Below are 15,057 nucleotides of genomic sequence, written 5' to 3' on the forward strand. Positions count from 1 at the left end.
GGAGCGGTCGAGTCCTTGCTGACGTCCACCTGCTTCCGTAAGAGAGCTGGGAGCCGCCGTCGTCACAGAGCGTGCGAGGCGCCATCATTGCCTATCTGGCGGAGCTGGCCAGATGGGACACCGGTCTTGTTCCCTGCGGCCCGAGTCAGCTTGGGGTAGGGTGATGATGGCGCTTCCCGTTGACGTGGCTGGCCTGCGCCCTAGGCTGGGCGATGTGAAGGCTCTTCCGAAGCCGAGGTCGAGTCTGTCTTCCATGGCCGAGGCCGAGCCCGAGCCCCTGGGTCAGGCGAGGCGGGGGTCGTCGGCAGAGGCCAGGGCGGAGTCCGAGCCCTGGGGTCGGGCGGAGCGAAGTTCGTCGTCTTCTGGGGCTGAGCCCGAGTCCGAGCCCTGGGTCGGGCGGAGCAGAGTTCGCCGTCTTCCGGGTCTTAGCCTGAGTCCGAGCCCTGGGTCGGGCGGAGCGGAGTTCGCCGTCTTCTGGGGCTGAGCCCGAGTCCGAGCCCTGGGTCGGGCGGAGCAGAGTTCGTCGTCTTCCGGGTCTTAGCCCGAGTCCGAGCCCTGGGTCGGGCGGAGCGGAGTTCGCCGTCTTCCGGGACTTAGCCCGAGTTCGAGCCCTGGGTCGGGCGGAGCGGAGTTCGCCGTCTTCCGGGACTTAGCCCGAGTCCGAGCCCTGGGTCGGGCGGAGCGGAGCTTCCTATGGTGCCTTTGGCAGGGCCTGACTGCCTGTCAGTCTCACTCTGTCGAGTGGCACTGTAGTCAGAGTGGCGCAGGCGGCGCTGTCCTTCTGTCAGACCGGTCAGTGGAGCGGCGAAGTGACGGCGATCACTTTGGCTCTGCCGGAGGGCGCGCGTCAGGATAAAGATGTCAGACCACCTTTGCATTAAATGCTCCTGCGATTCGGTCGGTCGGTGCGGCGATTTAGTCAGGGTTGCTTCTTAGCGAAGGCAGGGCCTCGGGCGAGCCAGAGATGTGTCCGCCGTTGGAGGGGGGCCTCGGGCGAGACGGAAACCCTCTGGGGTCGGCTGCCCTTGTCCGAGGCTAGGCTCGGCCGAGGCGTGATCGAGTCGCTCGAATGGACTGATCCCTGACTTAATCGCACCCATCAGGCCTTTGCAGCTTTATGCTGATGGGGGTTACCAGCTGAGAATTAGGAGTCTTGAGGGTACCCCTAATTATGGTCCCCGACAAGCAGCTTCTGAACTTGTGGGTAGCGGATCTTGGTTTCGGACAGTACCTCGCTGACGAAGTAGACTGGCCTCTGAACGGGCAATGCATGCCCCTCTTCTTGCCTCTCGACCACAATCGCGGCGCTAACCACCTGGGTGGTCGCGGCGACGTAGACCAAGAGGGCTTCTCCATCAGCTGGAGGCACCAAGATAGGCGCCTTTGTGAGGAGCGCCTTCAGGTTCCCGAGAGCTTCCTCGGCCTCAGGGGTCCAAGCGAAGCACTCGGCCTTCCTTAAGAGGCGGTACAGAGGCAGACCTCTTTCGCCGAGGCGTGAGATGAAGCGGCACAGGGCCGCGAGACATCCCATGACCCTCTGTACGCCTTTTAAGTCCTTGATGGGCCCCATGCTGGTGATGGCTGCGATCTTCTCCGGGTTGGCTTCGATGCCCCGCTCGGAGACGATGAACCCCAAGAGCATGCCCCGGGGCACTCCGAAGACACACTTCTCGGGATTGAGCTTGACGCCTTTCGCCTTGAGACATCGGAATGTCACTTCAAGGTCGGAAAGGAGGTCGGAGGCCTTCCTCGTCTTGACTACGATGTCATCGACGTAGGCCTCGACCGTGCGGCCAATGTGTTCGCCGAACACATGGTTCATGCACCGCTGGTACGTCGCACCCGCATTCCTCAAACCGAACGGCATGGTGACATAGCAGTACATGCCGAAGGGTGTGATGAAAGAAGTCGCGAGCTGGTCGGACTCTTTCATCCTGATTTGATGATACCCTGAGTAGGCATCGAGGAAAGACAGGGTTTCGCACCCAGCAGTGGAATCCACGATTTGATCGATGCGAGGCAGAGGGTAGGGAACCTTCGGACATGCTTTGTTGAGACCAGTGTAGTCTACACACATCCGCCATTTCCCCCCTTTCTTTCTCACAAGCACAGGGTTGGCAAGCCATTCGGGATGGAATACCTCTTTGATGAACCCTGCCGCCATTAGCTTGTGGATTTCCTCGCCTATCGCTCTGCGCTTCTCCTCGTCGAATCGGCGCAGAGGCTGCTTGACGGGTCGGGCTCCGGCCTGAATATCCAGCGAGTGCTCGGCGACATCCCTCGGTATGCCGGGCATGTCCGAGGGACTCCACGCGAAGACATCGGCGCTCGCGCGGAGAAAGTCGACGAGCACTGCTTCCTATTTGGGGTCGAGCCCGGAACCGATCTGGATCTGCTTGGAGGTGTCGCCACTGGGGTCGAGGGGGACGGCCTTAACCGTCTCCACTGGCTCGAAGTTGCCGACATGACGCTTCACGTCTGGCACCTCTTTGGAGAGGCTTTCCAGGTCGGCGATGAGGGCCTCGGACTCGGCGAGGGCCTCGGCGTACTCCACGCACTCCACGTCGCATTCGAACGCGTGTTTGTACGTGGGGTCGACGATGATGACCCCGTTGGGGCCCGACATCTTGAGCTTCAAGTAGGTGTAGTTGGGGACGGCCATGAACTTCGCGTAGCATGGCCTCCCCAGTACCGCGTGGTAGGTTCCTCGGAACCCGACCACCTCGAACGTCAGGGTCTCCCTTCGGAAGTTGGAGGGAGTTCCGAAGCAGACGGGGAGGTCGAGTCGTCCGAGGGGCTGGACGCGCTTCCCGGGAATAATCCCGTGGAAGGGCGCAGCGCCTGCTCGGACGGAGGACAGATCGACGCGCAGGAGCCCGAGGGTCTCGGCGTAGATGATGTTGAGGCTGCTGCCCACGTCCATAAGGACCTTGGTGAGCCTGACGTTGCCGACGACGGGGTCGACGACGAGCGGGTATTTCCCCAGGCTCGGCACGTGGTTGGGGTGGTCGGCTTGGTCGAAGGTGATGGGCTTGTCGGACCAGTCTAGGTAGACTGGCGCCGCCACCTTCACCGAGCAGACCTCCCGGCGCTCTTGCTTGCGATGCCGAGCCGAGGCATTCGCCGCATGCCCGCCATAGATCATGAAGTAGTCGCGGACCTCGGGGAACTCTCCTGCTTGGTGATCTTCCTTCTTGTCGTCGTCGCGGGCCCTGCCACCCTCCGCGGGTGGCCCGGCCCTGTGGAAGTGGCGCCGAAGCATGACGCACTCCTCCAGGGTGTGCTTGACGGGGCCCTGATGATAGGGGCACGGCTCTTTGAGCATCTTGTCGAAGAGGTTGGCACCTCCGGGGGGCTTTCGAGGGTTCTTGTACTCGGCGGCGGCGACAAGGTCCGCGTCGACGGCGTCGTGTTTCACTTGCGACTTCTTCTTGCCTTTCTTCTTGGTGCCGCGCGGAGTAGACGCCTCGGGAGCATCTTCCGATGGACGGCCCTGGGGCTGCTTGTCCTTTCGGAAGATAGCCTCGACCGCCTCCTGGCCAGAGGCGAACTTGGTGGCGATGTCCATCAGCTCGCTCGCCCTGGTGGGGGTCTTGCGACCCCACTTGCTCACCAGGTCACGGCAGGTGGTGCCAGCAAGGAACGCGCCGATGACATCTGAGTCGGTGACGTTGGGCAGCTCGGTGCGCTGCTTCGAGAATCGCCGGATGTAGTCCCGGAGAGACTCTCCCGGCTGCTGTCGGCAGCTTCGGAGGTCCCCGGAATTCCCGGGGCGCACGTATGTGCCCTGGAAATTTCCGGCGAAGGCTTGAACCAAGTCATCCCAGTTGGAGATCTGCCCCGGAGGCAGGTGCTCCAACCAGGCGCGAGCGGTGTCGGAGAGGAACAGGGGGAGGTTGCGGATGATGAGGTTGTCGTTGTCCGTTCCACCCAGTTGGCAGGCCAGGCGATAGTCCGCGAGCCACAGTTCCGGTCTCGTCTCCCCCGAGTACTTTGTGATAGTAGTCGGGGGTCGGAACCGGGTTGGGAACAGCACCCGTCGGATGGCCCGGCTGAAGGCCTGCGGACCGGGTGGTTCGGGCGAGGGACTTCGATCCTCCCCGCTGTCGTAGCGTCCCCCACGCCTGGGGTGATAGCCTCGGCGCACCCTTTCGTCGAGGTGAGCCCGACGGTCGCGATGATGGTGCTTGTTGCCGAGGCGGCCCGGGGCCGCAGGCGCGGTGTTGCGCGTGTGCCAGGTGTAGACCGAGGCTTCCCGCATGAATCGGGAAGTCGCGGCATGAGGTTCCGAGGGGTATCCTTGCCTTCGGGAGGCAGTGCTCTCGGCCCGTCGGACCGCGGCGCCTTCCAGGAGATTCTTGAGCTCCCCCTGGATTCGCCGACCCTCGGTGGTTGATGGCTCCGGCATCGCGTGGAGGAGCATCGCTGCTGCGGCCAGGTTCTGACCGACCCCACTGGATGCGGGCGGCGGCCTGACCCTAACGTCATCGGCGACGCGGTGCTGGAGACCCTGGGGCAGGTGACGTATTTCTCCGGCCGGGGGTTGGCCCGCCCATACCTGCCCGACGTCCCGGCGGATCGGCTCAAGCGCTCTTGCTCCCTCGTCGAGCCTGGCCTGCGCCCCGCGGACTTGCTCGAGCTGTGGGTCGTAACCCCCCGCCAGAACGGGGACCACAGCTAGCTCCCGCGGGATGTCAGCGCGAGGCACCGGCCTAGGGAGATCACCGTCCTCCGGCATGCCGAGATGATTGCCTTCGGAGGGACCCCCTAGCTCGACGTGGAAACATTCACGGCTTGGGCCGCAGCCCTCGTCGTCGAGGCTGCGGCTACCGTCGGAACAGTCGGAGAGGCAGTAGTCGCATGCGGTCATCAAGTCCCGCATGGCACTGGGGTTGCCAAGTCCAGAGAAATCCCAACAGATGTTGGGATCGTCGTCTTCCTCGGACCCAGAGGGCCCATAGGTCGAGACGTCCGTCAACCGGACCCAAGACGACCGCATGCGAAACCCCAGAGGGTTTGAACTCGCCTCTACGAGAGCGCCCGCCAAAGCAAGGTCGCTAGGCGGGTTGAGGCTGAGTCCAAATGACATAGGATGGGAATCGGTCGGTACCTTTTGGTCGTCGAGCGGCGATGAAGTCACGTCGAGGACTGACTGCACCGTCGCCTCAGGTACGAGGGCGACGTCCTGCAAGCTTTTCGCAAGCGCGCTGGCGTTGTCCACTTGCTCGGGTTTGGCGCGTCGCGGGGAGACGGCGCTCGCCTTCGTCTCAAACGCGAGGTTGACGCCTGACGCGCCCCCCGTTGGGGCACTAGGGACGTCGACTCGCTCGACAGCCGACGAGGCGCGGCCTCCTGCTTGGCCTTGGTTGCCCCGCCTCCTCCTCCGTTGGCAGGGGAGAGGACGGGGCGAGCTCGAAAGTCGTTCTTCCACCACGCGGGGAAGACGTCGTCGATTCCGCCGCCGGAGGGCGGGCTGTCGGCCGCCATTGTCATTGTCGCGCAGCGGTGAAAGGAGTATCATGTCGTAGCTGCCGTCGAAGGACATGAACTCAAGGCTCCCGAAACAGAGCACTGTCCCGGGTTGGAGAGGTTGCTGGAGACTGCCCATCTGGAGCTTGACGGGAAGCTGTTCGTCAACACGCAGCAGGCCCCTACCTGGCACGCCAACTGTCGGCGTTTCGAGACCGGGGGTCCCTCAGGCCGACGAGTGAGTGCCGCGTGCCCCAGCCCAGATGGGTCGAGCGCGTGGGCGAGCACAAAGGGGGGAGAGAGCGAGGCGGCCGGAGTCCGGCGTGAGAGAGGTGGGAATCCCGTGGCCTTCGTGTTCGTCCCGCGCCCAGGTCGGGTGCGCTTGCAGTAGGGGGTTACAAACGTCCACGCGGGAGAGGGAAGCGAGCGGCCCCAAGAGAGCGCCTATCCCGTCCTCGTCCCCGCGCGGCCAACCTTCTCTAGGAGGGCCCTGGTCCTTCCTTTTATAGGCGTAAGGGGAGGATCCAGGTGTACAATGGGGGTGTAGCAGAGTGCTACGTGTCTAGCGGGGGAGAGCTGACGCCCTAAGTACATGCCAATGTGGCAGCCGGAGAGATCTTGGCACCCTGCTGGTGTGATGTCGTGGCCGTCGGAGGAGCGACGGTGCCTGGCGGAGGGACAGCTGTTGGAGCGGTCGAGTCCTTGCTGACGTCCACCTGCTTCCGTAAGAGAGCTGAGAGCCACCGTCGTCACAGAGCGTGCGGGGTGCCATCATTGCCTATCTGGCGGAGCTGGCCAGATGGGACACCGGTCTTGTTCCCTGCGGCCCGAGTCAGCTTGGGGTAGGCTGATGATGGCGCTTTCCGTTGACGTGGCTGGCCTGCGCCCTAGGCTGGGCGATGTGGAGGCTCCTTCGAAGCCGAGGTCGAGTCTGTCTTCCATGGCCGAGGCCGAGTCCGAGCCCCTGGGTCGGGCGAGGCGGAGGTCGTCGGCAGAGGCCAGGGCGGAGTCCGAGCCCTGGGTCGGGCGGAGCAGAGTTCGCCGTCTTCCGGGTCTTAGCCTGAGTCCGAGCCCTGGGTCGGGCGGAGCGGAGTTCGCCGTCTTCCGGGACTTAGCCCGAGTCCGAGCCCTGGGTCGGGCGGAGCGGAGTTCGCCGTCTTCCGGGTCTTAGCCCGAGTCCGAGCCCTGGGTCGGGCGGAGCGGAGTTCGCCGTCTTCCGGGACTTAGCCCGAGTCCGAGCCCTGGGTCGGGCGGAGTGGAGTTCGTCGTCTTCCGAGACTTAGCCCGAGTCCGAGCCCTGGGTCGGGCAGAGCGGAGCTTCCTATGGTGCCTTCGGCAGGGCCTGACTGCCTGTCAGTCTCACTCTATCGAGTGGCACTGTAGTCGGAGTGGCGCAGGCGGCGCTGTCCTTCTGTCAGACCGGTCAGTGGAGCGGCGAAGTGACGGCGGTCACTTCGGCTCTGCCGGAGGGCGCGCGTCAGGATAAAGATGTCAGGCCACCTTTGCATTAAATGCTCCTGCGATTCGGTCGGTCGGTGCGGCGATTTAGTCAGGGTTGCTTCTTAGCGAAGGCAGGGCCTCGGGCGAGCCGGAGATGTGTCTGCCGTTGGAGGGGGGCCTCGGGCGAGATGGAAACCCTCTGGGGTCGGCTGCCCTTGTCCGAGGCTAGGCTCGGGCGAGGCGTGATCGAGTCGCTCGAATGGACTGATCCCTGACTTAATTGCACCCATCAGGCCTTTGCAGCTTTATGCTGATGGGGGTTACCAGCTGAGAATTAGGAGTCTTGAGGGTACCCCTAATTATGGTCCCCGACAGAGACATTCTAGAAATGTTTATAGAAGTTATGATGTTTTTTATTCTCATGCTATGGTTGCTTCTAGTTCTTCTATTATGCATGATAGAAATTTAGCTAGGAGAAATGCTATTAATCACATGCCTAGAAGAAATGTTGTTCATGTGCCTAGGAAAACAAATAGTGAACCTTCTACAATTTATCATGCTTTAAATACTTCCTTTGCTATTTGTAGAAAGGATAGGAAGATAGTTGCTAGAAAATTAGGGACAAAATGCAAGGGAGATAAAACTTGCATTTGGGTCCCTAAGGCCATTTGTACTAACCTTGTAGGACCCAACAAGAGTTGGGTACCTAAGATCCAAGCCTAAACTGCCTTGCAGGTTTATGCATCCGGGGGCTCAAGCTGGATTATCGACAGCGGATGCACAAACCACATGACGGGGGAAAAGAGGATGTTCTCTTCCTACGTCAAGAACAAGGATCCCCAAGATTCAATCATATTCGGTGATGGGAACCAAGGCAAGGTGAAAGGGTTAGGAAAAATTGCTATTTCTTCCAAGCACTCTATTTCTAATGTGTTTTAGTTGAGTCGCTTGGATATAACTTGTTGTCTGTTAGTCAGCTTTGCAATATGGGATATAATTGTTTATTCACAAATGTAGATGTGTCTGTCTTTAGAACAAGTGATGGTTCATTAGCCTTTAAGGGTGTACTAGATGGCAAACTTTATTTAGTTGATTTTGCAAAAGAGGAGGCCGGTCTAGATGCATGCTTAATTGCTAAGACTAGCATGGGCTGGCTGTGGCATCGCCGCTTAGCACATGTGGGGATGAAGAACCTTCACAAGCTTCTAAAGGGAGAACACGTGATAGGTCTAACTAATGTTACTTTCGAAAAAGATAGACCTTGTGCAGCTTGTCAAGCAGGGAAACAAGTGGGAAGCTCTCATCATGCCAAAAATGTGATGACAACATCAAGACCCCTGGAGTTACTTCATATGGACCTCTTCGGACCCGTCGCCTATCTAAGCATAGGAGGAAGTAAGTATGGTCTTGTTATAGTTGATGATTTTTCCCGCTTCACATGGGTATTCTTTTTGCAGGATAAATCTAAAACCCAAGGGACCCTCAAGCGCTTCCTAAGGAGAGCTCAAACCGAGTTTGAGCTCAAGGTGAAGAAGATAAGGAGCGACAATGGATCCGAATTCAAGAACCTTCAAGTGGAGGAGTATCTTGAGGAGGAAGGAATCAAGCACGAGTTCTCCGCTCCCTACACACCACAGCAAAATGGTGTGGTAGAGAGGAAGAACAGGACGCTTATAGACATGGCGAGGACGATGCTTGGAGAGTTCAAGGCCCCCGAGTGCTTTTGGTCGGAAGCCGGGAACACAGCTTGCCACGCCATCAACCGGGTCTACCTTCATCGCCTCCTCAAGAAGACGTCATATGAGCTTCTAACCGGTAACAAACCCAATGTTTCGTATTTCCGAGTTTTTGGGAGTAAATGCTACATTCTAGTGAAGAAGGGTAGGAATTCCAAATTTGCTCCCAAAGCGGTAGAAGGGTTTTTATTAGGTTATGACTCAAATACAAAGGCGTATAGGGTCTTCAACAAATCATCGGGTTTGGTTGAAGTCTCTAGCGACGTTGTATTTGATGAGACTAATGGCTCTCCAAGAGAGCAAGTTGTTGATCTTGATGATGTAGATGAAGAAGACGTTCCAACGGCCGCAATACACACCATGGCGATTGGAGATGTGCGGCCACAGGAACAACAGGAGCAAGATCAACCTTCTTCCTCAACAATGGTGCATCCCCCAACTCAAGACGATGAACAGGTTCATCAAGAAGAGGCGTGTGATCAAGGGGGAGCACAAGATGATCATGTAATGGAGGAAGAAGCACAACCGGCACCTCCAACTCAAGTCCGAGCGATGATTCAAAGGGATCATCCCGTCGACCAGATTTTGGGTGACATTAGCAAGGGAGTAACTACTCGGTCTCGATTAGTTAATTTTTGTGAGCATTACTCCTTTATCTCTTCTATTGAGCCTTTCAGGGTAGAGGAGGCCTTGCTAGATCCGGACTGGGTGTTGGCCATGCAGGAGGAGCTCAACAACTTCAAAAGAAATGAAGTTTGGACACTAGTGCCTCGTCCCAAGCAAAACGTTGTGGGAACCAAGTGGGTGTTCCGCAACAAACAAGACGAGCACGAGGTGGTGACAAGGAACAAGGCATGACTTGTGGCAAAAGGTTATGCCCAAGTCGCAGGTTTGGACTTTGAGGAGACTTTTGCTCCTGTGGCTAGGCTAGAGTCCATTCGTATTTTGCTAGCATATGCCGCTCACCATTCTTTCAGGTTGTTCCAAATGGATGTGAAGGGCGCTTTCCTCAACGGGCCAATCAAGGAGGAGGTGTATGTAGAGCAACCCCCTGGCTTCGAGGATGAACGGTACCCCGACCACGTGTGTAAGCTCTCTAAGGCGCTCTATGGACTTAAGCAAGCCCCAAGAGCATGGTATGAATGCCTTAGAGACTTTTTAATTGCTAATGCTTTCAAGGTTGGGAAAGCTGATCCGACTCTTTTTACTAAGACTTGTGATGGTGATCTTTTTGTGTGCCAAATTTATGTCGATGACATAATATTTGGTTCTACTAATCAAAAGTCTTGTGAAGAGTTTAGCAGGGTGATGACTCAAAAGTTTGAGATGTCGATGATGGGCGAGTTAAGCTATTTCCTTGGGTTCCAAGTGAGGCAACTCAAGGATGGGACCTTCATCTCCCAAACGAAGTACACACAAGACTTGATCAAACGGTTTGGGATGAAGGACGCCAAGCCCGCAAAGACTCCAATGGTAACCGACGGACACACCGACCTCAACAAAGGAGGTAAGTCTGTTGATCAAAAGGCATACCGGTCTATGATAGGGTCTTTACTTTATTTATGTGCTAGTAGACCGGATATTATGCTTAGTGTATGCATGTGTGCTAGATTTCAATCCGATCCAAGGAAATGTCACTTAGTGGCGGTGAAGCGAATTCTTAGATATTTAGTTGCTACGCCTTGCTTCGGGATCTGGTATCCAAAGGGGTCTACCTTTGACTTGATTGGATATTCAGACTCCGACTATGCTGGATGTAAGGTCGATAGGAAGAGTACATCAGGGACATGCCAATTCTTAGGAAGGTCCCTGGTGTCATGGAGTTCTAAGAAACAAACCTCCGTCGCCCTATCCACCGCTGAGGCCGAGTACGTTGCCGCAGGACAGTGTTGCGCGCAACTACTGTGGATGAGGCAAACCCTCAGGGACTTTGGCTACAATTTGAGCAAAGTCCCACTCCTATGTGATAATGAGAGTGCTATCCGCATGGCGGATAATCCTGTTGAACACAGCCGCACAAAGCACATAGACATCCGGCATCATTTTTTGAGAGATCACCAGCAAAAGGGGGATATCGAAGTGTTTCATGTTAGCACCGAGAACCAGCTAGCCGATATCTTTACCAAGCCTTTAGATGAGCAGACCTTTTGCAAGTTGCGTAGTGAGCTAAATGTCTTAGATTCGCGAAACTTGGATTGATTTGTAGTATACATGTGTTTATGCCTTTGATCATGTTCCATATGCAATTTGTTGTTTATTTATGGTGCTCAAGTTGTACAAGTACTCCCCGGACCTTAAAAGTCCATTTGCAAGTGATGCACAAATTTAGGGGGAGATGTGCTACAACTTGACCCTTTGAGACTAACCTTGTGCTTGAGTTTGCCTAATTTAGTCTCAAAGGAGGTTTGAAAGGGAAAAGGTGGACTTGGACCATGCAAGACTTCCACTGCACTCCGATGAAAGAGTAACTTTTCCAAGTTCATCTTTGTACTCTTATTGTCTTTTTACTCTTAGTTGAAGATTTTGGTGAGGCAATGGGGTTAAAGGGCCAAAATTGATCCTGTTTTGGTGCTTGATGCCAAAGGGGGAGAAAATAAGGCCAAAGCAAGAAATGGATCAGCTACCACTTGAGAATTTTGAAAATAGTAGAGTTAGAGTTTTTGTTTGTCAAAATACTCTTGTTTGTCTCTTATTGTCCAAAGTTGGTCCCTTGTGGGGAGAAGGCTTAATTATGAGAAAAAGGGGGAGTTTTTTGAATCCTTGATCAATTTTTCGTGAAATATCTCTCTATATGTTTCAACATGTGTGTTTGACTTAGAGATAGGAAATTGAGTTTGATTTGCAAAAACAAACCAAGTGGTGGCAAAGAATGATCCATATATGTCAAATTTGAATCGAAACAATTTTGAGTTCTTATTTGAATTGTTTTTGCACTTGTTCTACTTGCTTTATGTTGTGTTGGCATAAATCCCCAAAAAGGGGGAGATTGAAAGGGAAATGTGCCGTTGGGCCATTTCTAAGTATTTTGGTGATTTAGTGTCCAACACAAGTACCTAAGTGTTAAATGGTGGACAAAGTACAAATCAAGTATAAAGGTATGTTTCTCAGACTTAGTACATTGTTTTAGAGACTAATGTATTATGTCTAAGTGCTGGAAACAGGAAAAATCAAGTTGAAATTAAAGATGGCTTTGTTCAGCCAAAGTCAGCTCTGTCTGGATGCACCGGACTGTCCGGTGGTGCACCGGACAGTGTCCGGTGCGCCAGGCTAGCTCAGGCGAACTTGCTGCTCTCGGGAAATGATTAACATTGTACGGCTATAATTCACCGGACTGTCCGGTGAGCCAATGGTCAGTCGGGCCAACGGTCGGCCGCGCGATCCGCGCGCGACACGGGCCGAGCCAACGGTCGGAAGGGGGCACCGGACTGTCCGATGTGCACCGGACAGTGTCCGGTGCGCCAACGGCTCCCAAGTGCCAACGGTCGGCTTCGCCAAATAAGGAAGGAGATCCGCACCGGACAGTGTCCGGTGGTGCACCGGACTGTCCGGTGCGCCAGGCGACAGAAGGCAAGAATTGCCTTCCTGCAATGCTCTCAACGGCTCTTAGCTGCCTTGGGGCTATAAAAGGGACCCCTAGGCGCATGGAGGAGTATACCAAGCATTCTCTAGGCATTCCTAAGCACCAAGACTTCGATTCCGCGCATTTGATTCTTTGAGATAGCAACTAGAGCTCCATTTGAGTTGTGAACTCGCTGGGTTGTGTTGTGAGCTCGTGTTGCGACTTGTGTGCGTATTGTCTCTCTGATTTTGTGTCTTGTGTGTGTTGCTCATCCCTTCCTTACTCTGTGCTTCTTGGTGAACATCAAAGTGTAAGGGTGATAGGCTCCAAGTTGTGGAGATTCCTCGCAAACGGGATATAGTAAAGCAAAGCAAAACACCGTGGTATTCAAGTGGGTCTTTGGACCGCTTGAAAGGGGTTGATTGCAACCCTCGTCCGTTGGGACGCCACAATGTGGAGTAGGCAAGTGTTAAACTTAGCCGAACCACGGGATAAACCACTGTGTCTATCTGTGATTGATCCTCGTGTGGTTATCGTGTCTTGCAAAGACTCTTCTCTAGCCACTTGGCTTAATTGTGCTAACTCCTAATCAAGTTTTGTGGATTAAGTTTCAAGTTTTTACAGGATCACCTATTCACCCCTCCTCTAGGTGCTCTCACCACGGCGCGAGGGGGGGGAGGGGGCAAGGCCAGCTGGGCCGACCGGCTGGCTGGGCCGCGCGCGCCAGGGGGGCGGCTAGGCCAAAAGGGGGGAAAGAGGGAGGGGAGAGAAAGGAAAAGATTTTCCTTTTTGATATCTATTTTCTATATGAATGATTTCACACTTTCAAACAATCAAAGAAATGCATGGTTCGGCATGGTGCAGCAATCCAAAGGAAATAACTCTAGGATTTACTATTGTCACATGACCTAAAGTTTTGAAGACGGGTGAGGTTTTAGCGAAAAGAAGTGGAAAGAGGGGTAACGCCCGAATTTAGCGAGCGGCAGAGAAAAGAAGAAAAAATTCAACTCGAAATTCGGGGCGTTACACCTACCCCCAGCCCCCAGGCCCCAGTCTCGAACTATCGATACAGCAGGAGCGACCGAGAGAGGCCGACGCGCACCAGCAGATCCCAAACTCACTGGAGAGGAGGGAGTGGGAGACCGGCGGCGGCGATGGGTTTCATCATGGAGTTCGCAGAGAACCTGATTCTCCGTTTGATGGAGGACCCGTATAAGCGCGACCAGGTTCGGCGGGAGCATGTCTACAAGATGAAGGAGCGGTGCGAGCGCACCAAGGCAGCGTGGAGCCTCCCGCTGCGCCCCTACGGCTTCTGGACCTTCGACCGCTTCAACTCGCAGCTCTCCTGGGACCCGCAGATCAGCCAGGCTGCCGGTCGTTGGGACCCTTACGACGACCTCATCACCCTCCACTCTGGCTCCCCGCCGTCTTCCTAAACGCCCGTGCCGGTACGCTCCTAGATACATCTCGACGCTGCCCCATCGCCGTAGGAATTTGGTCGATTTGATTGAGGAATGAGGATAGGGTCTCAAATCGGCGGGGTTTGCTCGGGGGCGGGGGCGGGGTTTGCGGGCGGGCGGGCATCACAGCGAGGCGGGCGGGCGGTTTGCGGAGGCAGGGTTTCCGAATGTCGGGCGGGCGGAGGCGGGGGTGGGGGCAGTCTACACTAAGCACTTAATAGTTAGTAGAGATTAGAGACGGTTTGCACAAATTTGGACCTTTGGCTTCATCATAGTTGGGTCGACACTATTTAGAGTGATTCGAATGGACACACTCTTGGTCTCCACACTTTGATTACACCAATTCTGTTTATTGGTTGCTCTGTATAATTTGCAAAGAACATGCTCTAAGTAGGGTAGAAGTGGTGGAAGTAGTGGTAGAGAAGGTGCAAAATATACAGAGCAACTAGAGATGTTGGATCTGAAATGGATGGTGATGATTTAATATATGCACCAATCTCTCATGTGCATCATATACGTTTCCTTGTTGTAAGGTATGTGCAGATAGGTACGGAGTTATAGCTCTAGATCCAAATAGTCAAGTGCTATTTTCTAAAACCCAATGCCCTACCAAAAGGGACCTTAGCTTGCTAATTTTTAGCCATAGCTAAACACTAGTTCTACTCCATCCAAATAGGTGCTAAGATAAATAACGGATTTGTCCTATAATTGTAAGGGTATAAAAGCTCAAAATTGATAGCTTCACGGTAATAACTAACTCTCAGCCTCTCTAATCCTTTATTATTAATAGGAATAGATGTTTTTTATGAAAAAAATACTCTTCACCGTCTTCTTCACATGCATCTTTAAATATTTTCATCCTCTATTCCAGATTTTTTACTATCCAAAGATGGAGCGCGGGATTAATTCTGTAGAGCATCTCCAAGAGACTCTTTATATCTTTTCTAATTTACATGAATAGAGATTTTGGCGAAAAAATATCCTCCAACAACCTCTTCAATTGAATATACAAATATAAACATTCTATATTCTAGATTCCTCGATAGCCAAAGATAAAGAGCTTGGATAGCTCTTTGGAATGCACAAAAGATATAGAAAAGCGAGTAAAATACATTAGCAGTTCTTGAAATTGGCATACTATGTCACTTGGATATATCCCAAACTGTCAAAATCAGAAAAACAGAAGCTGAAACTTAGCTGGCTCATCCAAAACCGGGTTTGCTCAAACCGGATTTCGACATGGCATGTCACGCGGGAGTCACTTGGACTCTCGAACTTAGCAATGCTATGTCACATGCGTATCCAAACTTGGCATGTTGTGTCACTTGGATTTTCAAACTTTTATTAGTGCGCTGCAGCACGGCACGCCACGTCGCCATCCGGTTTGAGAAAA

The 15,057-nt window shown here is 54.4% G+C and overlaps 1 protein-coding gene across 1 annotated transcript; it reads left to right on the forward strand.

Moving 5' to 3' along the window:
- The first annotated feature begins 13,358 nt into the window (after window positions 1–13,358).
- Window positions 13,359–13,640, forward strand: LOC103630468 (F1N21.17). The gene has a single exon (XM_008651519.1). The coding sequence runs from the start codon at window positions 13,359–13,361 to the stop codon at window positions 13,638–13,640; it is 282 nt and encodes a 93-aa protein (XP_008649741.1).
- The last annotated feature ends 1,417 nt before the right edge of the window (window positions 13,641–15,057 follow it).

The sequence above is a fragment of the Zea mays genome, chromosome 6 (genome assembly GCF_902167145.1).
Source record: "Zea mays cultivar B73 chromosome 6, Zm-B73-REFERENCE-NAM-5.0, whole genome shotgun sequence".
NCBI lineage: Eukaryota > Viridiplantae > Streptophyta > Magnoliopsida > Poales > Poaceae > Zea > Zea mays.